The sequence below is a fragment of the Spodoptera frugiperda genome, chromosome 13 (genome assembly GCF_023101765.2).
Source record: "Spodoptera frugiperda isolate SF20-4 chromosome 13, AGI-APGP_CSIRO_Sfru_2.0, whole genome shotgun sequence".
Lineage (NCBI taxonomy): Eukaryota > Metazoa > Arthropoda > Insecta > Lepidoptera > Noctuidae > Spodoptera > Spodoptera frugiperda.
In genome coordinates, this window is record NC_064224.1 from 4,247,832 (window position 1) to 4,274,718 (window position 26,887).

Here is a 26,887-nt window from a genome sequence, read left to right on the forward strand (position 1 = left end):
TGGGTATTAATTACAAGTGTATTTTTTATTTAATTAAGATCTTAAAATCAAGTTTACAAGAGGTGGTTCTGTTGGTTTCAATACAATTTCACTTTTATATTCAGTATTTTTATATTCAGTATTTGTTTACAAACGCTAGATTCATTAATTAAGCAAATACTGAATACTTTTCTGAAAGATTTTTTTGGAAAATGGGCAGACTTATCACCTTATGGTAAGCAATCGCCGCCGCCTATGAACACTTGATACACCAGTGGCGTTACAAGTGCGTTGCCGGCCATTGAGGATTAGAAATTTAGGAGTTGTTGGGGAATAGGGAATTGGGAATATTGGGAAAGTGAGAATTTGGCATCCGTTAACCTCACTCACACTACGAAACACAACGCAAGCGTTGTTTCACGTCGGTTTTCGGTGAGGCCGTGGTACTCCGATCGAGCCGGCCTATTCGTGCCGAAGAATGGCTCTCCCACACTTGAATATAATTATGTTATCAATAATAAGTTGTAATGATATATACACTAGAAAAAAGGGCTGTATAGTAACACAATCATTAATTACTGTTTAAGACCTTAAAGTTAAAGTGACAAGAGCTGGAGTTGTTGGTTTCAATAGAGCTTCAAATGTCCATTTCAAATTGTTGATATCACCAGAAATGTGGAACTTGCGCACGATATGTGCAAGCGATGTCTTCAAGGTCATCATGGCGTACTCTTTCCCTGTAACAATAGAAAACTATTTCATAAATGTGTATAAAACGCCGACGATGCTATTTTTGCTTTCACTGTGACCCCTACTATAGGATGCCCATAAACTCTATTGCTTGCTTCATGTTCCTGGACTTAGTTAATCGTTTATTAGCCTATAATTTCATACACGAGTCTCATAGTTAAATACTACTTACGCAGTTGTATAGATACAGTTTGTAAAATGTTAAAGTTGAAATTATACCGTATTGTGAAAACTCATTTGAGTTAAACCACTGTTGTCATCTAGGCTGACAGCTTACGAAAAATTTGCCAAATAGGCCTAGTAGTTAAGACAAAAAATGCATTTTGCTCTGTGAGTAAATTAGAACACTCTTTACTAACTCGGCTTTGCATTAGCCACGCTGCATTTCTGTAATTCCATAACAACCTACAACATTAGATCATGGAGACGTGCTTAAGATACATGGAGTCATATTCATACAGAATTGAATACTTGATTCATTTAATTATGTGTTTCACTTGAAAACTCAATTTTAAAATATTCAGTTTTCATTGAAATATTTAGTTGTATTAAGCTTCTGTGGACGTGTACCTACTACTTGTAGTTTTATTGAAGTCATATGAGTAATCTCTATAGTGTATGTATAATTCGTCATTAGTATTTTAACGTAGTGAATTCTTACCAATGCAGTTTCGTTTGCCGATACTAAACCCTGCAAAGGCATTCGGGTTTTCCGGTAATGTATCGGGATTTAACCATCGCTCCGGTTTAAACTCCTTCGCATCTGGTCCCCACGAGGAGTGACGGTTAAGATCGTACAGCGACAGAACACATGTACTTCCAGCTCGTAATGTATATTTCGCTAAAATTAAACATAAAGCGAAATGTGAATACAATATAGTCACTTTGATAGTTTCACCATTCATTAAAAAGTAATACGTACGGAGTTCGATGTCAGTATGGATTCGTCTTGCAACCCATGGAGCCGGATTATATAACCTCAACACTTCCTTTATCACGGCTTTCGTATAAACGAGTTTCGTCAAATCATTTTTATCCAAATCTTTGTTATTTTTAAAAACTTCTTGAACTCTGTAATATTTAAATTCACAAAATTAACAATAATATAATTAAAATTACATCTTCTCTATAGCCTCGAATTATTAGATCCAAAAGAAATATTGTATATAATTCTCCAAAAAGCCAAATCCTAAATACCCGTAGAAGTTTTAATGTGAGAGAGCCATGTTTCGGCACGAATGGGCCGGCTCGACCGGAGTGATACCACGGCCTCACAGAAAACTGACGTGAAACAACGCTAGCGTTGGGTTTCGTTGTATGAGTGAGGTTACCGGAAGCCCAATCGTCCTAATCCCCGATTCCCCAACAACCCTTACATTCCTAACCCCCAAAAGGCCGGCAACGCACTTGTAACGCCTCTGGTGTTTCAAGTGACGCCAAGTTCAAGGGCGGCGGCGATTGCTTACCATCAGGTGATCCGTGTGCTCGTTTAGCGGCTTGTTCCAGAAAAAAAGAATAGTCAGAAAGTTCATGCAAATAGAAGACAATGAGATTAATCACTAAACGACACCCACAAACACCTAACTATATTTACTTGGCCTCGGCCGGTAATAATTATGTATGAAACTAGCTTGACAGCTAAGAAAAGAGATACTTTCTCAAAAAATTATCTGTGAACGTAGTTATATCAATGGAAAATTTTAAGAGTGTTTACATACATTTGATTCATTTTGCTGGACGCAAAAAAAAACATGTTAATGTTAATTTTTAATTTGTCAAATGTCTAACTTGTTTTTTAACCGAATCCAAAAAAAAGGTTTTTTTGTATGTATGTTTGTGCGCGTATATCTCGCGTTTAGCTAAACCAGTTTTGATACTCTTTTCAGCTTTATATTTTTCAGACTTTGGACAAGATTATCTAAGTTAAAAATGAAGGCGGTTTACTTAAAAAAATACGGAGGAAAATGTTTAAAAAATATTTTATAACCTCCTGTTCAGGTATCCCACAGGGTTTACTTTTAGGACCATTATTTTGGCTTATTTTTTTATTTTGAGCATACAAAATGGGGACCAAAAATATCTTTGTTTTAATAATATTATCCTTCCTAGGCAAAAAAATGTAATTCGAAATGGAAATAGTAGTGAAAAACCCAAACAGTAAAACTTACTCTTTATAAAGTCGTTCCTGTACTTGTGGATGTGATCCAAGTGCTAATAAAATATTCTGCAATACGGATGTAGTTGTGTCGTTAGCTGCTGCTACGAAAGTATTCAGTTGCACTCTAATTTCATCTTCGGTAAAAACGCCTTGTTCATCAGCTAAATGTATCAATAAGTCTAGTAACAGCTTGTATTTACCTGAAGAAAATACAATCTATATGTATATACATATAATAAAATCGTAGAAAAGTGCTGTCTGTACATTGAAAATAAAAATAAAAAAAATAGCAGGGGTTATTGTTATGTCGATGTCGAACCCAAAAATGTAATTAACTTTTTTTTTGTCTGTTTGTCTGTTTGTCTGTTTGTCTGTTTGTCTGTTTGTCTGTTCGTCTGTGCGCGCTAATCTCAGAAACGGCTGATCCGAGTAGGATGCGGTTTTCACGAATATATTGTGTGATGCTTAAATTTACATTTAGTGTTTGTTTCATGTCAATCGGTTCATAAATAAAAAAGTTATGTCAAATTAAAGAATCACGTCGAACATTCTTGCTTATACCATTAATCTCCGCAACTATTTGACGGATTTGGTTGAAATTTGGTACAGATATAGTTTAGAACCTTAGAAAGGACATAGATATATTTTTATTTCAAAAATCAAAAAATAAAAATAAGAAATAAATTATTTATAAATAATTCTATGTCGATCGTTACACGACTTCGGTTCATGTTATTGTTTTAATTCATCGAAAAAAAGTAAATAAATAGTAAAAAGGTATGAAATAAATAATCCAAGTTGTCTTTATCCTCGATAGATGGCGTTGGGATCGAAATAGATTGCGCTATGGTTTCGTTACATTCATTTGGTTGGGTATCGGCCGAGCGCTTCGGTACTATCGTAGAAAAAGTGTATTATCAGTCGTATGATTATTTGTCTGTAGTGGTCCTGCTGTTTCGTATATTCTAAATTGGTTTCGTTGTATTTGTCAATTAATAAGTTTATTTGTTGGGTTTTCCTGGTTTTTTGGTTAAACTATTTAACGTAGGTTTAGTTTGATATCGATTATTAGTAGTTACTGTAGTTAGTTTGTTTAATAAAATTGTAAGTCTAATTTATAAATTAATTAGATTAGATTTAAGTCGTTTCTTTTAAATTATTTAGTTTAAGCTTGGTTATTATAGCATAGAGGATAGGTTGTAATATAGTTTCTTTTTTAATTGTTATAAATTCGTAATTCGTAGCTTTCTTTAGTTTTAAGTTAGTTTAAGTCCGTTTTTAAACTATTTTTTCAATGCCCTAAGTGAGTATACATCTATTAAATTCAAACGCAGAGCTCATTATGTTGATTTTTGAAGAGTTCCCTGGAATATCTTCCACATCTCATTTTTGAAGAGATCCCGCGAGATCGGGAACTATGTGGTTAAAACCAAAAATTTGCCGGAAGTCACTATTCCACGCGAACGAAGTCGCGGGCAAAAGCTAGTTCTTATAATAAATCATCTTTGCTATTATCAAAGTCAACATGATCCACTGATCTGATTCATAGTGATGAATTTGGTATTCCCATTTTTAAATCGTGGTATTCAATTTTTTTTATCGTCACGCGTTTTATCCCTACAGCAGTAGGCAGAGGTGCACATTACGATCACTCTAGCAATGAGGCAGTCAATATAATTTTGTTACAGTAGGTAATCATTTCACCACGTACCTGTTACACTGGTCTGTGAATATTCGTCACAATTCTTAATATAATATGTTTCTTTTATTATAGATCTTCGTTTCCTGATTATCTAAAATACATAAAAATATAACATAAATTCATAGACAGCTTTACAATTAAACTTGGGTACAATAATAAATCACAAAACTGAGATAGAACATACGTACGGGATTTAAGATATTATTGACAGTTCTGATTAACCCCTGTTCTTTACGTCTCAATGCAGACCTGTTGTATATAAATGATGGGTATAACATCACGTTAAAACTTCGCTCAGTGACTACCTTTGCAAATTCATCTATAACTTCTGCATAACCGTTGTCAATCATATTTTGATCTTCAGGTGCCAGTCCTAAAAACGTTCCTTTAAACACAAAACAATTAAAAATTATGTCCATCACTTTAAGAAAGGATCATACTAAGTCAATTTAAATTTTGAATATATTAATATGATTGATAAAGGAATAATAACAATTAGAGACTCGTTTATAAAGGCCATACAATACATCACCCACAGTCTCAACATTGAATAGTCATCTATGCAGAAAACATTTCAATGCGATTGAAAGAGATCAAGCGCTGTATAAAGCAATATGCTGTCCGAAGCAAACACAACGAGTAATTTCGATAAATAGTAATCAGAGATAATAAGATAATAAAACAGTAGTAGCAGCATTAGTAGCAGGTCTCCAGACACCCTAATCGGTTAAGGTGTCTGAAGACCAGTTACTGTGAATTAGGTGCAACTACATACAATTTTTTAAATAGTGTTTTGGAAACTTACGACAAAGTAACGCCAATAGAAAACTGGTAACACATTCTTGAATATTAATGGGCCCTTTTCCAGCCAAAACAGTCAGTCGTTTGACAAAATATTGGGCTTGTACGTTGAATTCATCCACGTAGGTGTTCATTACTGTTTGACTAAATGCTGGGTTTAATAATTTGCGTTGTACCTTCCACTCGGCCGCTGAAATTTTTAAAGTACAATTTTATTTGGTAACCGAAAAGTAGTGAGAAGAGATAAATATATAATTTTGAATTGTAACTCTCGAAAAATGAATGAATAATGAGAGAAACCAAAACGTGACCAAAACGTGAGTATATGGTAAGGTCTTATAAACTGTGTAATAATAATATTGTAAAAATAAAATATCTTGACTTGGCTCTCGAAGTTGTCGACATGAGGAATGTGGATTTCGACTATAATTGTGCCGGTAGTCATGTCGGCCAATGAGTTGATCCCTAAAAGCCCAGACATCCACCTTAGGAGGCCGACGTTGGGCGGATGGATCAAGGGTCTGATGCAGAAGGCAGTACTCCTCGGAACGGCACGTATTGTGAGGAGGTTTCTGTCTCTGGAGCCCTAACCACCAGTAGCTTGGACCATGCTCCCGCTACTGGTCGGCTCCTATTTTTATATTTTGTAAATGTTTTTTTTTTGTACTTTTTAAGGAATATTTAAAAATAGAATTTTAAAGAAGTTTAAATAGGTGTATGAAATATTGTAATATTACATTATTATCATCATACTACGTAATAATACATTATCATTATTATTTAAAATCCTCTAAAATTACCTTTTATATGCTTCTTACAAAATACAATATAATATAATAATATTTAAAAATATAATTAAAAATTTTAAAAACCCCCGACATAAAAACTTAATTTCTCTTTAAAAAGTAAAAAATAATAAAAGAAATTTAATCTTAAAGTACCTAAAAATGTACAAATAATTCTAAAAAAAAAAAATACGTCGTGTCGCGTTTTCACACACTACCATGCATAGTATCTGATCGTATTTGACAAAACGTCAAAATCGACAGACATTGCGATGATGATATTCTCACGTCTCATATGAATAGAGTTTTCCTGTTCATGATGCGCCGGAATATATTAATTTAAATTTTTCAAAACTAATAGTAATTCGTTAAATAAAAATTATCCTTGAATGTATGTTAAGTGGTATTGTAAATTAAATCGTATATGATCGAATTTCGACCACTAGGCGATCACTAGTTATAATAATAATTATACAGCTTGAATAACATACAACCTTGAGATTTTCTAAAAATACAGTCTGCGTTTAGCCACTAACCCGCTTACTACCAGGACGGCGAAGCGAAGATGTGGCTGAAGATGGAGCATCATAGAACCTGGGGCCTTAGTCGCTATTATTGTGTCAGAATGGTCGATCACTGAGCAGTGCGAGAGGGACGGAGTTATACAACCTACATAGCTCCGTCCCTCTCGCACTGCTCAGTGATCGACCATTCTGACACATTGTAATAGACTAACCTGGCTTAAAATGTCTATCCATTTTATCACTTACCGTCTGAGAGTAGTAATCCAGTTCCAATAAAATCGTTTCCGAATTTGTAAACAAATGCTTTGTCAAAACATGTATTTGCGATAAATGTAGCATCTTCTGGGTCAGTTAAAACTGAAATAAAGTAATATTGACTTAGTTCATTGGTACGCTGACTAAATAAATAGTTAGGAATTCATTCTTACCGTATACGAAATGAGGGCCCACTCGTAGGCTACTAATTCTCTCGTTTTCTATCGCGTATTCACATACTTTTCTTAAATAGTTCCATATATCTGAAATTATCTTTACAATTAGATATATTACAAAGCTTTCTACAAACTTTCTATAAAAAAAAACATTGCCCCACACTAGGATTTTCTCCTGTATCGTGGGTGCGTTTACAAACATACAATTTCACATGCACATGACACCCAGAGCCGAAACAACAATTTGTGGATCACACAGAGACTTGCTCCGTGCGGGAATCAAACCCGCTACACGTTGCGCGGCAGCCAGTTGCCTAGCCACCGCGCCAACCCTGCAGTCTAAACTGTGACACCCACTGAATGTTACTGACAACAAACTCGTCATAGTTCTTTCGAATACTAATAGACCCTATATTACCTCAGTTCTGAATACGCAAAAACATACTGAAGGAAATTAAAATACCATTAAAAATTACTATAAAACATTATTTTACTTAAATATAGCTCACATCTATTATATAAAAATAAGTCGGGTTTTCCTTCCTGACGCTATAACTCCAGAACGCACGAACCGATTTCCACGGTTTTGCATTCGTTGGGAAGGGCTCGGGCTCCGTAAGGTTTATAGCAAAGAAAATTCAGGATTTTTTTTTAATTTACAGGGGAAAATTATTGGTGGCGGAACGCAGTTCGCCAGGTTTGCTAGTCTCTTATAAACCGAAGGCCCAATTCCTCCCTTTCCGATTTTCCCAATCCCCGATTCCCAAACAACAACCCTTAAATTCCTAACCCTTAACCACCATTCCTAAGCAATCGCCGCCGCCCATGGACACTTGTAACGCCTCTGGTGTTTCAAGTGTCCATGGGCGGCGGTGATTGCTTACCATTAGGTGATACGTGGGCTCGTTTACCGTGTTACATAAAATAAAAAAAAGAACACTTATTACGTTACCATTTCTCCCAATCATGTGTCTGAATAGTTCATGCGCGTGTCCAATGATGGGCAATGCTCCTGGGTACACTGGAGGTGACCGAGGGGGAAGTTTCCAGTAGTATATGTACCACCAGACCGCAAACACCACGCTGAATATCACGGCTAGTTCTAACACTAACATTGTCAAATGCAATCACACACTGTGCCGATTCTATTACTTAACTTAAATTTATACTTTGTTGTTAGCATGCTGTTAACTGGGTACAACTAGTTTTGTGCTTATGCGCATAATTGAGAGGACGAAAATATTTTACGCTTCATAATAATATTACAGAGGAAACTTTGTTTGTTTGACACAGTACTGTTTTAGTCGGTGTTTAAAATGATAGTCAGAGAAATAGGTAACACATTTAATATAGGTTTATTGGACGTTAAATATAACAAGACTCGTTTTTACAAAGACTGCGCCATTTTGGCTACATCCCCACCAAAGCTGTGTTTTCACACACATATACACTCATAACAAGTACCACACTACTAAATTTCAATTTTTACCAAAGGAGTGCATGTTTCTTCTTCCAAATAAGTTTCTATGAAATGAGAAGATTACACCATTCGTTACTATGTGAAACAAACTTGTGATGTAAAAATTATACCTTAAAAGCGGTATACCCCTCTATACTAAAAGGTATGTGGCAGATTTCGTCCATTTTACTGCCATTTGTTGTATAACTATCATCACTGTTGTATAAATATTTTAGTGAAATATTTAGCGAATACCGTATCTATTTTGACCGGAGCTACGGACTACCTAGCGGGTTTACCCGGGCTCCAGCTTGAAAAGCAGGAGTAGGAACGAGGTGGTTTTTAGTCAGTAAGAGTCTGACACTTCCTCTCGCCTCGTCTAAGGTGAGAAAAGTCATTGCATGATTTTCCTCCCTTAAAAAAACTGTATCTATAGATTTAAATGTAGGTAAATGTCAAGTTAAATGTGATGCGTATTAAATAAATAAAAAAGGCCTCCATGCATATGTATGCAACACACAGTCATATTTTATAACTTTCATGTTTTTTTCATAAACACATTGGCTTGTTTGTTGGTTAGTATGATTATTAAATGTTAAACAAAAACGGAATAAAAATTTATTTTAGAAAATCAAGTGTCCTCAAATAATATGTGTCAGGATGTGTGTTTGGATTATATTTTATTATGGAACAAGCCCGGCACAATGTTCCGAAAACGCTATTGTACAGTTGATACAACCAAACACTGAAACACTGACACTGGCACAAACATTTCCCAGGAAAATGAATAACTGTCGTGGATCCCGCAACGAAATAAATCAGAAGATATTATTAGAGAAGAAGAAAAACAAAATATGTAGTTTCCACTTTCCCCGGTGAATATAACGCAGGAGACAGAATGACTTAAGCCTTGAAGGCATAAATATAGAATTGTACATTTGTAAACAAATCCAGGACACAGGAGAAAATCCTAGTGTAGGACAACGTATATAAAATAAAGAAAATTATAAATACGAGCCTATTAGCACGGCTTCAGTTCATAATTTATTGTGGTGTTGCATAATGTATGTGTTAGTGTTACTCGTACTACTTGGCGTAGTGTATGCATATTGCTGGTGGAAGCCGCGGTCACCGCCTACATACCCTGGCCAGCTACCGCTCATTGGACATGCCCACATATTACTTAAGCACCGCAATGGTAACACGAAGTTTATAAATTATAATTATACTTAATTTAATTTTGAATTATTTTTGTTCGCTGATTCAAAAAAATCATTGATCGAGTTACTTGAAAACGGTTTTATTTTTATGATGCTTTATGTAGGTATCCGAAATGTAAATAGGCATAATGATTGCATTAATTAGTAAATCGGTAAAGAGTTTAAAATCGTGAACTACAATTTTTGACACATATAATATTTTTGACCTTAAAACAGTGTAGTACAATCTTTGTTAGCCAATGTATTTTATTCCGCCACGTTAAATAAATAAAAAAGTTAATCTTTTCACCCATGTTTCTATTACATATATTATTGGTAATTAAATTTCACCAATAAAAATAAATTACTCACTTATAAAAGTCAACTGAAAATCACGGTTTACAGTCACATAAACACTCCCCATGTGACTCAAAAGTAGCAGAGCTTGCCTCCATAAATATACGTAATTTAAGTGAATTTAATATACGTCTCACGATAGTTTTTACAAAAATATACTTATAACAGTGGTTTTATTTTCAGACATATGGAGTTATTTTCAAAGTATCGGTGACTACGTGTTGGAAAATGGGGGAATTATTCAATTTCGGGCGGGTCCTCATATAGTTTATGGTAAGTAATATAATCCCTGAGTGACGAAACTTTCCACGAAAGTGACGAAAGTGGAAATTCGCCAATGTACCACTCTGAATACAGAGTGGTACATGACACGTATCTATACATATAATAAATCTGTAGAAGGGTCAATTTTGTACATTGAAAATATTGAAAGAATAAATAGCAGGGGGTGTTACTGGATCGATACGAAACCCAAATATGTGAAACATTTTTTTGTCTGTCTGTCTGTCTGTATGTTCAGTCATCACGTGAAAACTAACGGTTCGATTTCGATGAAACTTGGTATAATTATAACTTATTATCCTGGGCATACAATAGCATACCTTTTATCATGGAAAAATACGTAGAAAAAAACCTTTATTTTTCAGTTTTATTCTACAGAACGCGAGCTCAACAGCTGTAGCTTAATAGAGGGATCTCCTTAATTATTATGGGCCTCGCCGTATTTGGGTCTAATCAATAGATATTTATAAGATGTCATTGTCAGTGTTACTCAAAATGGAGAAATAAATCTTCCACGCGAGACTGACATCCGCGCGGACGGAGTCGCGGGCGGAAGCTAGTTTAGCAATATAACCATAATTTTTCATTAGTTTTTTATCGGCCATTTTTTTGACCAATAAACAGTATCATTCATTTCTTTTAGGTCACATGTTTTTGTTTTTTAAAGACGTTGTCCCACACTTGGATTTCTTCCTATGACGTGGGTACATTTACAAACATACAAGTTCACATACACATGACACCCAGAACCGAAATAACAATTTGTAATTTACACAAAGAGTTGTTACGTGCGGGAATCGAACCCGCTACACGCTGTGCGGCAGCTAGTTGCCCAGCCGCCACGCCGTGCAGTTACTTTTAGACATCATTGAATTTTGACCATGTTTATAATTAATATAATCATAAATTAAAAAACATGATTATGCAAGAGATAATATAAGCAAAAATTAAAACGAAAAACAACCATTTGTACTGGGTTTGCATACCAAATATGAATAATGATTGAGCGTTGAGAAAAATACTTAAAATTGGTTTTAACTAGGTTTATTATAAAACTATAATTATATTCTTAATTACCTGGTATTTTCTAACTTGCAGTCTCATACAACAAACACGTTGCCAATTAATCACATTTTAATGTTTAATTATAACCTTTTTTTACATCTAATATCATTGGACAGGGTTGCTTTTTTGTGTCACACACATAATCACACTATGGCATCTCCTCTTTGTAGTTGCTTCATGATTACGAATGATCTGATTTGATACTGATTATTTCATTTCAGTTGTGAATGACCCAGAGGCTGTTGGCATCATAGCAAACACGTGTTTGGACAAACCGTATTATTACAAGTTTCTGATCGATGGACTGGGAAATGGATTGATAACGTTAAATGGTAGATCCATACTGTTGTTATTTTAATTTAATTTATATTTTTTGTTTTGGAAGAAACATCAGCCTAAGGATGCTTATCTCACCTTATGGCGAGGCGATATGGAGTGTCAGACTCTTACTGACTAAAAACCACTCCGTTCCTACTCAAGCTTTACGAATCAGAGCCCCGATAAACACGCTAAGTAGTCCAAAGCACGCATCTTTTCATATAAAAACATAACTTAGCTGAGTCCGTTTCCACCTGTGTTGTTCCAACGAATATGATTGGTAGAAGCCAAACGCATCCACAGCAACGTAGCATAGCTCAATACTGGTGGAAAAGCCCTCATAAGCATTTGATTACAACTATTATTACATAAAGCAAACATTGAACTCCTTAATGTGTTTAAAATAAAACTAGTTTATTAACATAACTTGTTTGTAGGGTTTAACAGCGTTCTGTTTACATCATATATATAAATGTATTTGTATTCGTAAAACAATCGCTTAAATTGTATTATTTCAGGCGAAATGTGGAAGATACACCATAAGTTATTAAATCCAGCGTTCAGTCAGCATGTGCTGAATACGTACCTAAATGAAATGGACGCACAAGCTCAAAATCTTGTCTCACAATTGACAACAGTGGCGGAGAAGGGACCTGTTAATATCACAGAGTTTTTGATTCAATACGTTCTAAGAACAGTTTGTCGTAAGTTTATTAAACTGAAATAAATTAAAAAGACTTTGAAGAGCTCAAATAATATGTTAATCGACTTCAAAAGACTCCTCTTTTGGTGAAGTTGCTGTTTACATATAGGATTGACAAACATATTTAGCGAGCTTTACTTCTCAGTAAGCACATAGTAAAGCAAATTCTAATCTTTTTTAAAAATGTGAAAGTATGTGAGTTTTTGTGTTTGTGTGTGTTTGTTACTCAACCACGTCAAAACGGCTGAAGGGATCGGGATAAAATTTGAAACAATGGTAGATTATGGTCTAGAAAAACTCATTGGTTTCTTTCTATTCCATGTGAACGCTGAAAGAAGCTAGTCAAATAACACCCGATACTAAATCATCCGAATTCTGTTCGTAGGTACGTCGTTGCGGCTGGAAGCAAAAGATCAAGATATGATTGATAATGAGTATGCGAAAGCTATTGAAGAAATTGCAAATATTGTCGTTCGCCGTGCTTTAAATCCAGTCTTTCATTTCTCATTTTTATTTAACTGGACAGCAATGTATAAAAGACAAGTGAAACTAAGTCGAAATAACAAGAAACTATTGGATCCTGTAAGTTTTACCCCACACTAAGATGTTATCTTGTGTCTTGGGTGCGTTTACAAACATAGTACAAGTTCACATACCTACTCATGACACCCAAACCCGAAATAAAAATGTGTGAAACACACAAAGTGTTGCTCCTTGTGGAATTCTAACCTGCTACCCGTTGTTGGGCAGTACCCAGTCACCACATGAACCGTACAGTCACTTGACTTGAATATTAATGATGTATGCATACCTACATAATATTTTATTTTGTGAGTAAAACTTATTGCCATTTAATGTATGTGTATGACCCTATAGACCGCGTAATATGTTATAGTAATAATTTTACTTCATATTTTATATATCCTTTAATTTTAAACTATAAAACTATTTTATAGCCCGTATCAATTAAACCAAAATATAAAAAAATACAGTAACCAATAGACTAATAATAGTTAATACTTTGAAGCAAATACATAGAGGTGATGTTATCACTAAATTTCGGGGAGAGCCAAAACATACATACCCTCTTTATTTTCCTTTTTACTTATAATATAACTGGGCAGGTTGTTTTGTATAACAATTTATTTTTATACATTTCAGATAATTCAAAAAAGAAAATCTGACTTAACAGCGACCAAACGCACAGTTAATAACAACGATGATTCGGTACCAGGTAAGACGATATTAAATTAGAATTACCTACCAATATTTTGTAATACGAACCCAACAGTTTGAAATGTAAGATTTATACTTGTGATGTCACCAAATTATGTGAAGGATATAAGTATCCTTATCCTATCTAGTGATAATGCCTATTTGGGTTGCGGTTCTTGAAGGTCCCAACGCTCTGAACAGGGTTTGTAGACCATACTGCCGATTGTGCTAGAAAAAAGTTTATGAATTGTTCAAATTTTTACGTCATCTTTGGATTTAAAAACCTGCACAGTTTTTTATATCTCAGCCGATAAACGAGCAGAGGGATCACTTGATGGTAAACTATTGTCGCCACCCATAGACACCCGAAACACCAGAGACGTTAGATGTGCGTTACAGGTCTTTTCAGGGTTTGAAGAGGGGGGTAATTGTGCCTCCAGTAACCTCACTCAACGAAATAAAACTCAAGTGTAGTTTCACGTCGGTTTTCTGAGAGGCCGTGGTATCACTCCAGTCGAGCCGGCCCATTCGTGCCGATGCATGGCTCTCCTACACTGAGTTGGTAGCAACTAGCAACACCTACAAAATAATTTTAAGTTACGTATATCTGTTTTTAAGAAAAATAAATGTAAATTAAATGTAATGGTTTGGTTTTAGGTAAATTCAAACCTGCACTGGATCTATTGCTGCATTTATCTGATGAACAATACGTCCTCTCCGACGATGAAATCAGGGCGCATCTGAATACTTTCGTGGCAGCTTCTTACGACACAACTTCGTCAGTACTACAAATTGTTTTGTTAGTGCTTGGATCATATCCTGAGATACAGGAACGAGTTTATAATGAGTAAGTATTGCTGTTGCTGATCTCCTTTGAGAAAATCCAAAATTCAAACTTTATTTTTTAGCTACTTCACGTTATTTTAACTTATATGATAATTAATTCATAGTTGTTTAACAAAAACAACTAAAATTCGACGGTTTTCATAATTATAAATCATCTTCTTTCAAATGTATATATTAAGCGACATACAGGATCTAACTTTAGCTTTAAAATTTTACAGGATTAAAGATGTTTTCGGAAACAGACAAGAGTTGACTAAACACGACATCACGAAACTAATATACTTGGATGCAGTAATTAAAGAAGTATTGAGAATGTATAATACAATTCCTCTTATCGCGCGAAAACTTGACACTGATATTGTACTCCGTAAGTATTCTCTCCTATTTTTCTTGTTTTGCAAATAAATCAGCCGGATCGGTTTTTAGATGTTTTTGTCATGTTTACGGGAGAATTGCACTACTTGATTCCACCGAGTCGTTGCTATCATCGCACTACCAGACAATTGGTAAGGCGTAGTGCCAAATTTAAGTTAGATATCCCACCTACACGCACGAAGCTTTTTGCCTCTAGAATTTTTATTGATCAATGGAGTGGTACACTTTGCCAGAGTTTGTTTTTTTTCATTTTAAGACTTTATCCACTATTTTTTCTTACTATTTAACACAAATTTTAACATTAGCAACTTTAGTGGATACATTTTTTTTGTGTCTGGGCTGTAGATTTATCGGGCTCTTTTGTTTTTCTTGATGAATAACTGAATGGTTTACACCATCTATTCGGTTGTCAGCATGCTCGTGTTGAGATGGTCTGCTTGGTTCTTGGCCTGAGTGAGTATACATGGTCATCGAATGCCGCATCGCAGCTTACCACCAGGCAAGATGGTGACCAAACATTGACCCATTTGCTATAATGAAGAGCGTGTGGTCTGGTGAAATGTTCAATGTCAGCTGGTCTCCCCCCTCTTCTTACTCTTCATTAATTGTGACCGTATGGAAGCACGCTATGTTTCTTCCACGTTTTGTAGTCTACTTCGGGCGTTGCGGACTACCTAGTGGGTTGACACTACTTCTCACCGAATTTCGTCCTCAAAAAAAAGAAGACCGTATCGAAGCACGCTATGTTTCTTCCACTTTGTAGTCTATTGAAGTCCCATTATCAAAATAAATAACATTATAAGTACTTAATTATGTAGTGATTGTTATTGTGTAATTTCAGCTAAATATACTTTACGAGCTGGAAGTTCGTGTATCATGTCGATATATGGCCTTCACCGCCACTCCTCGTGGGGACCGGACGCGAAGCAGTTCAAACCGGAGCGATGGCTGAATCCCGCTACTTTACCTACTAACCTCAACGTTTACGCCCCTTTTGGTATTGGCAAGCGAATTTGCATTGGTATGTCCAATTGTCCATTTTACTCGCTTTTTCGTTTCAAATTCGAATTCAATTAAAGAAACGTACTCGTCCTCGTATCTTCACGACTTTAATCCCTGAAGGAGTAAGGAGAGGTGCACATTATGACACGTAATGCTACTGTACTGTACAATGTATTCCCACTTTTCACTGTTTGTGTTATAAGTCCTATGTAATAGGGAGTAAGCCTATTGCCATATATTGGGCACAATTCCAAACTCCGTGCTACTATTGAGAAATTCTCCAAAAACCGTAAAAGCCCAGTTATTCTTTGCCCAACCCGGGTTAGGGCCACTTGCGACCATTTGGCCAACGGGGCAGTCCAATTGGCGTGTTGTAACCTTATATTTATAACTTCACAGGCAAACAGTACGCCATGATGTCCATGAAGACATCGCTTGTGCATATCGTACGAAAGTTCCACATTACTGGTGATGATATCAGCACGCTGAAATGGAATTTTGAAGTCGTATTGAAAGCAAAAACTCCTCTTATTAACTTGACGTTAAGGTCTTAAATTGATAAATTAAAGGCTATTCTTACTGCGTATGTGTTTGTTTATTTCTATATCGAACCCCTTTCTTACAACTTCCCTGAAACTTTTCATCAGTTTTTACAGTGTAGTCAATGTAACCTACATAATTGTGTTTATTATAGTCTACTACATACTAGCTTCTGTCAGCAGTTTTGTCCACGTTCCTGTGTCCTATATATTATTCCAGACCATAAACTACCCCTATTCCAAATTTCATCTCGATCCAAACTTTGGCATGTAATGATCTATTGATGATAATTATAGAATCAAGTGGGTTAGGGAATATCTCTCTCTCTCTCTCTCTCTCTCTCTCTCTCTCTCTCTCTCTCTCTCTCTCTCTCTCTCTCTCTCTCTCTCTCTCTCTCTCTCTCTCTCTCTCTCTCTCTCTCTCTCTCTCTCTCTCTCTCTCTCTCTCTCTCTCTCTCTCTCTCTCTCTCTCTCTCTCTCTCTCTCTCTCTCTCTCTCTCTCTCTCTCTCTCTCTCTCTCTGAGAATTAATGCATAAGATATTTTAATGAATATATTTATAAAACGTGAGTAACTGGACATACAACTTGTGTATTTAACTAGTCATTATTTTATCTTATTTATCAAAAATTAAACCTGCATTGAAGGATTGTTTATATATTTTAAAATTATATTAATTAGTATGTATCCAAACTGTTTTGTCATATCCATTAAATTTTAACATCATGGACTGCCCACAAAGTAATGTTTATCTCTTCTGACGGTTATTTTTAATTTTCATACCCCGTCATCGGTGTAGGCTCAGCTCGCCCCTTGGATCTCGCCCCTGATTGCCTAAGTGCATCAACTCGCCCCTTAAATTATTAGATACTCCAACTCGCCCCCGATTGTTGGTTAGTTAAAAGTACTGTCAGCACTCTAAGTTTATAAAATATTTAAATGAATATTTTTTCTTAAAACTTCAATAATGCTTCTTATAAAACTCTCTCTTCTTCAATAAAACTTCAAAAATTTCAAAGGGTTTTTTTATTGTATGAAACAAGCCGGTAACCGAGCAGACGTATTACCCTGATAGCAAGCAATCGCCGCCGCCCATGGACACTTGAAACACCAGAGGCGTTACAAGTGCGTTGCCGGCTTTTTGGGAGTTAGGAATTTAAGGTTGTTGTTCGGGAATCGGGGATGGGGAAGATTGGGAAGGGGGGAATTGGGCCTCCAGTAACCTCACTCACACAACGAAACACAACGCACGCGTTGTTTCACGTCGGTTTTCTGTGAGGCCGTGATATCACTCCCGGTCGAGCCGGCCCATTCGTGCTGAAGCATGGCTCTCCCACACTTAAATGCCGCAAGGGGCGAGTCGATGCATCAAAATAATTATTTAATTGTTAAATTTTTCACTCGCCCCGTAAGGGTTTTCGTAAGGGGCGAACCACAACTCCAAATTAATAAAAACGGGGCGAGTGGAACATTTTAATCGGAAGGGGCAAGATCCAGGGGGCGAGCTGATACTACACCCCGTCATCATCCCTATTGATTACACAGATACAATATAGGCCTACATTTATGATATTTTTGATGGAACATTAATTAGTATTAAGTTAAAGCCTAGTACAACAATCACTTAGGTAAGTACAACATGCATTATGTACTAAGTGGGTTACAAATTAAAGTTACAGGAGACAGGCGAATCCAACCATTTATATAGTAGTAGTAATCGGAGACAAATATTAAAAACTTAAAAGCGACGATACGAACAAAAAAACATCAAAAAAACAAAATTAACATAATAAAATAGAGTAGTATTAAAATAGAATAGTAAAACAATGATCGACAACTAAAGACAAAAAAGTTGCAAAGCGAGATAGATGACATTCACGTGCGAACTTCGTCGCAAAAATTAATATCTATAAAAAGTCACCGCTACTACAATTATTATTTTATTTTCTTGTAGCCATTTACGAGTGAATTTAATCATTTAAGTCTTTGACTGCTAATACAAAACTGTTGAATGCAAATCCTCCGCTAACGTCGGTCACCGGTGACCAACACGGCGTTCAATCTGTTAAAGGCCCGTATGAATAGATTGCCAACCATTTAAACAAGCATGGTGATTAATACTCATGAGAAGCATCTCCGAGTGAGAATAGGCTTTTGCTTAGCAGGCTCCGGAGCTGCGGACTACCTAGCGGGTTTACCGGGGCTCCGGCTCGAAAAGCAGGAGAAGGAACGGGGTGGTTTTTAGTCAGTAAGAGTCTGACACTCCCTCTCGCCTCGCCCAAGGCGGGAGAAGACATTGGATGATTTTCCCACTCAAAAAAAAAAGGCACACATATAGGTCACATATAGGTCATTGATACAATATAATCACAACAATATAACTTTTATATTATGTCATCTACTTGCTGCTACGGATCCTTTATGTGCGAGTTCGACTCGCACTTAGCCCGTTTTTTTTTATTATTTGGGAAAAAAATAACGTGAGATAAAAATAAATTAAAAATACAAAACACCATTTGCACAATTTTACTTAATTTATTTTGATCCCTGAATATTTTGGCACTTTTTAAACAGGCTGTTTATAATAAGTGTAACAGAAGCAAGCTCTAAGGGTCTTAAGCAATAAATTGCAGGTTACCAAGGAATTTTCAAGATGAAAGTGTTAAACTATCCTTTAGAATTTAAGTATAGATTGCACAGGGCTCAAAGTGATGCGAAAGAAAATTTAATAGCAAGTAAATTAGCGAGGAAGCATTGTTACGACAAAAATCTTAATTGTATAACTTATACCGAAGGTAACTTGATATTAATAAAAAGACAAACAGGAACTACATTGCAATGCATTTATAATGGACCGTTTCAAATTATAAAAAACAAGTCACCAAATGTCATCTAGTTAAGTATAAAAATAAGATATATTTAGAAAAAAGTTAGAGGCATTATAAGATGTAGAATATTCATTTAAAATATTTTTTTTGTTTTTTTTTATAACGTCACGCCTTTTATCCCCGAAGGGGTAGGCAGAGGTGCACATTATGGCACATAATGCCACTGTACACCCACTTTTCACAATTTGTGAAAAGTGGGTGTACAGTGGCATTATGTCATGTAATAGGGGGTTAGCCTATTGCCATATAGATACCGGGCACATTTCCAGACTCCGTGCTACAACTGAGAAATTTTCGAAAAACCGAAAAAATCCCAGTAATACTTTGCCCGACCCGGGAATCGAACCCAAGATCCCTTGCCCGGCAGTCTCACTTGTAACAACTCGGCCAACGAGGCAGTCGTTAAAAATAAATGAAAAAAAAAGTGTAATTTAGTTTTTTTTTTACTTAATGCGGTGTGATGTGGTCACGTAGCATAGTTAAGTAAGATAGATAAGATTTGTTCCTAGTTCATAAGCATATCGACACATACCAACTCCATATACAGTATGGAGATCACTCATATGATTTAAATGAAACTACACTAAGTAGTACTCTTTCCAAAATAAATAATGAAATTAATCAAGTATTCAATTCTGTGTGAACAGTTCCATATTCCTTGATCGAGAGCTGTAATGTTGTAGGTTATCTAGAAATTCCGGAGCTGCGAGCTGGAAAAAAAAGACAACCGTCTAGCAATATGACGGGCATGCGGTGCGGCTGTTATAATGTCGTATTTGTAAATAGTGATCAAATTAGCTCAAAGAGAATAATGCAGTTATTGGCTTAACTGCTGCGCCTATTTCGCTCATTTTTCGTATATCGTTAGCCAAGATCATACGGTATAAATAAGCCACTAAATAAAGAAGGATCATCAATTTGATTCGTAGAGTAAGTACGTACTATGTCGTTTCTGAGATCATTCACCCTCACACATCACATGTAGAATAGACCACGACTATAGAGTGATCGCTGCGATCCAATACAAATTGTAGTTTGGAATCGATAATAGTAATGACAGGAATGACACAAGTTTTTATAACTACAACCGAAAATAAATGTTTTGCATATCATTAAGATATGCGAAATGTGTGATTATCATATATGTATAACTGCTGACGTACTAGTAGGGGATACGATTAAAAGTTGTAAACATACGGGTTTCCTAAAAAATCTTTTCGAAGCTATATTTTTTTTTTTATTTTCCAAAAAGAGATTAAGTATTTTTATCCATTACACAGAACGATAAAGGTGGAAGTTATATCGGAACTTTAGATCATACGAATCGAGCTTGCTCACCTCGGGTTCATATATATTTATTTGCAATAAAATAACTATTTTTAAGTTAGAAGTCATTATTCCCTTGGAAGATGGGTTTAGTATCGGAGGATACGATGGAGCATATGGTGGTGGTGGGCCCTGCATGGGCTGAGCACCACCATGTCCTCAGGAATGTGCGGGCTGCGATGGTATGGAGCGAGGGCGACTGGGATGCCGTCTCCTCCTTCTGCGAAGTAGTCATGCTAGATAAGGAAGACATGGGGCGCGTGAGGGAACAAACCTCTTCACGCCCTGTTAGACACGAGAGGCTCCGGACGTCGGGTATCAAGTGACAATCTCCGGCACTGTAAGCGCGGGTCTGCGGGCGGTGAGCAAGGGTAGCTTGCCACCACAGATGTGGCCCAGTGTGGCTGTTGCTGACTCGGAGCTGAGGGCTCTGGCTCGAAAAGCAAGAGTAAGAACTGAATAGTTTTCAGTCAGTAAGTAATCTTCGGACAGTCCCTCTCACCTCGCCCAAGGCGAGAGAAGTCATTGGATGATTTTCTCCCCTAAAAAAGTCCCTTAGTATGGATCGCCAATTGCGTTAATACTCTTGCGTCTTCCCATCTTTCAAGCTAAGTACCTATGTTGCTATTGTCTAACAGGATCGTGTATCAACTGTCCACATTGGCTTATCGATAAGACCATGGAATACTGAAACATTTTTTATGGATAAGATCACAAAATTGTCGTGTTGAGGTGCGTTGCTTGAGACTAAAACAGATAATTTCTATTTGTTATGCAGTCGCAAAATTTTTGTGTTCTATAAAAAGGAGACGTAGTAAGTAGCAGGTGGTATATTGTGTATGTCTCCATAAACATTTTCGTTTGCCAAGACGAGGCTAAATCACGTTCTTACAGCGGCGGACATCTAAATATACAAGCATTTCATTTCTCATTTAGTTGCAGAACCCTAAAAACACTAGTGTTTTTTATCTAATAAAAGAACTAGAGAAAACTAGTCATTCAGCTTACATATAAATATAAAATGTCGATCAGTTTAAGCGCAGTTTGTAACTGGAGTGTTGCACAATGTCTTTGTTAGTGCTAACCGTAATATTTAGTGTGTTGTTTGCAATATGGTGGTACTGGTGGAGACCTCGATCTCGGTCACCCCCAACGTTCCCTGGTGCATTACCCATCTTTGGACACAGTTTCGTGGCACTAAAAAATCGAAATGGTATAATACTCTTAACCTATTGGTGTTCTTTTTTAACTAACTGTTGGATTTTCTTAATTCAGTTCTCATAGACACATATTATACACAATGGCTACGAATCTTACATACCTCTTCGCTTCATCAACAGTCATCGTCTTTTGGTCCATGCTAGTTGGTTAATAGTACTTTTAATTTTATCCGTTCTTTAATATATCGCAAATCTGGTCGCTATATTATGTCAGCAAGGGGAGACTTTCATGCCTTTCCTTTCAAATACAACATGTATCACATTGATCGTTCGATGCAGTTCTTTGGCCGACGCGGCAACATCTATCACTCTTTCGTGATTCACTTTTCTATTACGCCCAAGAGGCTTATACCACGATATTTTTGCACCCCTTTTATTTAAATAGTCGCAATTTGGTTAAAAGTATTATATACGTACCAATATTCAAAGATGATTTTTATTCAAGGTTGCCAAGATATTATTGTGCATAAAATTTCATCCAATAAATTTTAAAATAGTACATGTCATAGTGTTTGCGTCACATGATATTGAAATATTATTTAATTGATAAAATTAAGTGATTACATGTCTTTATTTCAGACGTATGGAGTTTCATGGAACGTATTTTCAATTATGCAACAGATGAATGTGTTGTCATTAAGCTCGGTCCCCATAATATATATAGTAAGTAAAAGCCATAGTGTTGCATTATGCTTGCATAGAGCAATTGTAAATACTTTTTACGACTTTCAATGAAAATATGGTGATGGAAAGAAAAAATGGTTTAGTGACATTTTTCTACCGGTGGAGGAAGGGGGAATCCACAGATCTATAAAATTGTTACGCGTAAACACGTTCTAGTGGGCAAACCTGTCAAATATTGATATTATATCTGACGAAACCAACTAAACTTAGTTAGAGTCATTTAATCGGATCGAATAATATCTGGTGTATATATTCAACATGATATTAGACTTAATTATTATGTTATCGGCTTACTCACGTAATGTTTTGACGAGGAACTCGACTAACGAGCCAACAACGTCTTAGCATAGGGTCAGGCTTCAACCGTAGAAATACCTTTAAATTGCATCCATAGTTGACCTGGCTGCCGGTAACTGTACTATTCAGCTCGAAGCAGGAATAGGAACGGGGTAAGTTATAGTCAATAAGAAAATGACACTCCTATCGTCTTACTCAGGGCAAGAGGTGTCATTTGATGATTTTGCTCATCATTTTTAAACATGGATTGTTTTGTTACAGTTGTTAGTGACCCAGATGAAGCTGGTGTTATAGCAAACACAAGTTTGAAGAAATCATTTCTTTATAGTTTCTTGGATAACATATTAGAAAATGGACTACTGTTAGAAGATGGTACGGCGATGGCGAGTGCCTGTTTATTTTTTATATTTATTACTCTCCATAATATTATTTTTTGATATTTTTCATTTATTCCAGTGCCCATATGGAGAGTACATCGGAAGTTACTGAATCCTGCATTCAACGTGCACACACTGAACACATTTCAAAATATTATGAACGTAGAAGCTAAAAAATTTGTCTCAATGTTGAAAGATAAAGCAGGAAAGGGACCATTCGATGTGAAAGAACTTATGGTTCTATATATTCTGAGATCAGTTTGCAGTAAGTATACGGACTCGACTCTTTACTAAAAACTCACACATGACCTATTTACTTACCATATCTTACTTTTTGTGTTTTAATACTGAATTTGATTATTTCGAACTTAATATGAACGGTGCCACGGTAAAGTTAATCTTATTCTAATCTATGTTTATTAATAAGAGGGTAAAAAATATAGAGTTCCTTAAGGCTGTATATTGTCGCCTATTTTGTTTAGTATATCATAATCGCTCAGTGAAGCTTTTAAAGTAACATAAGCATAGGTATAGTGGAAACGACTTATAATTTGCTGATGTTACCATTCTCCTTAGAATAAGCGGGAACTTAGCCAGCCCACTTTTTACCTTAACGGATACCAGCCTTCATTAAAACAACAGTAATGTAGTATTTAATATTGTATTTATTATACTAAGGTAATAATGGTTTAGTTAACAATTTATATTTCTAGGAACGTCGTTGGGATTAGAAGCTAAAGACCAAGATACGATTGACAAAGAATACGCACAAGCGATCGAAGAAAGCATGGAAATAGCAGTAAAACGATCTTTTAACGTGGCAGTATATCCTTCGTTTATTTTCAACAAAACTGCAAAGGGAAAAAGAGAACAGGAATTAATCGCGAGAATAAAGAATATTTTAAATAGTGTTAGTATGTATAATTTACTTTTTATTTCTATATAAGATAATTCATTTCATTTTTATCAGCAACAGCCAATATTGTATTCGCAATGATAACAGTCAATAACGTAATGTAAGCTTATAACAAAAGTTGTTATTAGTAATTATTTTACAATTAGCAGTGTCTTAAGAGATGAGCGTGATCGCGCAACCGTGTCCCATGAAAGAATGTGTGCCTGACCCTTCCTCGTATCGGCTGGGTCCTGTAGCGTCCCTAAAAATACCGCTTTCTCTTTGCAGCGTCGCAGCCCTTAACTGTTTTGGTCTCACCTACTTAACTTGTGTCGATCACACTATCTTTAAAATTTGGTGAGATCTTAAAACTAAACAAATTAATTTTGAAATGATTCATGGAAAAGGGGCTGGCAGCGGTCGTCTTAAGTGTGTTCACGAACTGTTCTCCGACATAATATTGCACGTCCCTTGCCAAAACGTACAAGAAACCAGCTTGCTTCGAGTCCCTCATTCTTATTAACATTTGTACATTTCAGGCAATCCAGAAACGTAAATCTGATTTTAAAACCACCAATAACAAACAAAATAACAAAACGGACTTCAGTGATGATTCAGCGAATAGTAAGTTTTGGATTTTGTGTTTACTTTCCTTAACTTTATCCATGAAATTATTTAAAGAAGACAGTTCAACTTACGTTAAATTGCTAACGGTTTTTTGATTTCACAATAAAGCTAATCGTACCTAATAATTCATTTTTGGCCAACAGGTAAATTCAAACCAATTCTAGATCTAATGCTGCATTTATCTGATGAACAAGAAGGTTTCTCCGACGATGACATCAGGCAACATCTGAATACTTTTGTATTTGCATCTTACGATACAACTTCAGGAGTATTGCAGACCGTATTGTCAGTGCTAGGATCACGTCCAGATGTACAGGAACGAGTCTATAAAGAGTAAGTGTGGATAGTTTTTGATGAGCAAGAGAAATAAGTAGTAATTATCAGAGATTAATGAAAACAACCTATCAGTTCACGACTCTCAATTAAAACGAAAAGCACCATTAAACAAATTGATCACTTGCAATTTTTTTGTATAATTGGTTTTCCTTCTAATATGATGGTGTACCCAGTGACAGTATAATTTATGTGATTGAAACTGTGAATGTGTTTGTGGTACACACGAAACTTATTGCTTATTTATTTTCGTATTACAGGATTGTTGAAGTATTCGGAGATAATGTGGAATTGACAAAATATGACTTACCAAAACTGGTTTACTTAGAAGCAGTGATAAAAGAGGTTTTGAGGCTATATTCTATAGTTCCCTGGGTTGCGAGACAAATTGACACTGATATCGTTTTCCGTATGTACTCGTATTGTAATTATTCCATATATTATTATTTATTTAAAATCCTCTTAAATTACAGTTTTAAATACTACTTATAAAATACAAAATAAGAAAAATAATAAAATAGGAGGCGACTAGTAACGGAAGCATGGTCAAACTACCGGTGATTAGGGCTCCAGAGACAGAAACCTCCTCACAATACGTGCCGTTTCAAGGAGTACTGCCTTCTGCATCAGGCCCTTGATCCATCCGCCCAACGCCAGCCTCCTAAGATGGTTGTCGAGGCTGTTGAGTATTAATGATTGCCGAATCCACATTCCACATGTCGACAACCTCGTGAGCCAAGTCAAGATATTTTATTTGTTTATCTTTCTCAGCTTTCACGAGGTTGTCGTCATAGGGGATGGCGACATCGATTATCATCGTGCGGCGCGCTTGTCGGTCTATCAATACTATATCAGGTTTATTGGTTACAATAGTCCTGTTAGTGATGATAGATCGATCCCAGTACAACGTGATATGACCATTTTTTAGAACTGGATCGGGCACATACTTGTTGTATGCACATAGTTGCTGTAAATATTATCTCCACTCTATTGTAGGTTGGAAACATTACAAAAGTTTTTTTGTTATTTCAGCGAAATATACATTAAGGGCTGGAAGTACATGTGTTCTGGTAATATACAATCTTCACCGTCACCCTTCGTGGGGACCAGATGCGAAGGAGTTTAAACCGGAGCGATGGTTGAATCCCGCCACCTTACCTACTAACCCCAACGTATACGCACCGTTCGGTATTGGCAAACGAAACTGCATTGGTATGGTCACATAACTGAAGGAAATGTAATTTTGTAAAGTCTGTATAATTATTTTACTCATTGCTCTTACTTTACAGGGAAACGATACGCTATGATGACCTTAAAGACGTCGGTTGCGCACATCGTACGGAATTTCCAATTATCTGCTGATATTAGTAATTTGTGCTGGAACTTTGAAGTTGTATTAAAACCCTCAAAACCAATTCTTGTTAGTTTTACGTTAAGACCTTAAATTAAAAATAAATTATTCATTATCTAAGTATTTTATTGTATCCCCTTACTACTATACTACTATACTAAAAAATCAATAAAAAAAATCGATAGATTTTTTATGGTAAAAGCTGGTAAAAGAGCAGACGGATCACCTAATGATAAGCAATCGCCGCCTCCCATGGACACTCAAAATACCAGAGGCGTTACAACTGCGTTGCCGACCTTTTGGGGCTTAGAAAATAAAGGGTTGTTAGGAAATCGGGGATTTGAAGGATTGGGAAGGGCGGTAATTGGGCTAGATGGACTTTTTTAAGGGGGGAAAATTA

The 26,887-nt window shown here is 36.0% G+C and overlaps 3 protein-coding genes across 3 annotated transcripts; 2 read left to right on the forward strand and 1 right to left on the reverse strand.

Annotated features, from left to right (window-relative positions):
* Positions 1-536: 536 nt before the first annotated feature.
* Positions 537-8,452, reverse strand: LOC118270461 (cytochrome P450 4C1-like). Its single transcript, XM_050698176.1, has 10 exons — positions 8,083-8,452; positions 7,128-7,217; positions 6,946-7,056; positions 5,395-5,580; positions 4,778-4,974; positions 4,599-4,680; positions 2,898-3,087; positions 1,652-1,800; positions 1,391-1,570; positions 537-716 (listed from the first exon to the last, which is right to left on the reverse strand). Exons 1-10 carry the CDS (start codon positions 8,243-8,245, stop codon positions 562-564), a joined length of 1,503 nt encoding a protein of 500 aa, XP_050554133.1. The 5' UTR covers positions 8,246-8,452; the 3' UTR covers positions 537-561.
* A 157-nt stretch (positions 8,453-8,609) lies between these two features.
* LOC118270855 (cytochrome P450 4C1-like) lies at positions 8,610-16,505 on the forward strand. The gene is made up of 10 exons (XM_050698211.1): positions 8,610-8,752; positions 10,329-10,418; positions 11,714-11,824; positions 12,329-12,514; positions 12,899-13,095; positions 13,675-13,747; positions 14,386-14,575; positions 14,793-14,941; positions 15,791-15,970; positions 16,351-16,505. Exons 4-10 carry the CDS (start codon positions 12,334-12,336, stop codon positions 16,503-16,505), a joined length of 1,125 nt encoding a protein of 374 aa, XP_050554168.1. The 5' UTR covers positions 8,610-8,752; positions 10,329-10,418; positions 11,714-11,824; positions 12,329-12,333.
* A 5,227-nt stretch (positions 16,506-21,732) lies between these two features.
* On the forward strand, positions 21,733-26,602 carry LOC118270305 (cytochrome P450 4C1-like). The gene is made up of 10 exons (XM_050698185.1): positions 21,733-21,916; positions 22,503-22,586; positions 23,166-23,276; positions 23,361-23,546; positions 23,995-24,191; positions 24,716-24,800; positions 24,947-25,136; positions 25,397-25,545; positions 26,169-26,348; positions 26,426-26,602. The coding sequence occupies exons 1-10, from the start codon at positions 21,769-21,771 to the stop codon at positions 26,578-26,580; spliced, it is 1,485 nt and encodes a 494-aa protein (XP_050554142.1). The 5' UTR covers positions 21,733-21,768; the 3' UTR covers positions 26,581-26,602.
* The last annotated feature ends 285 nt before the right edge of the window (positions 26,603-26,887 follow it).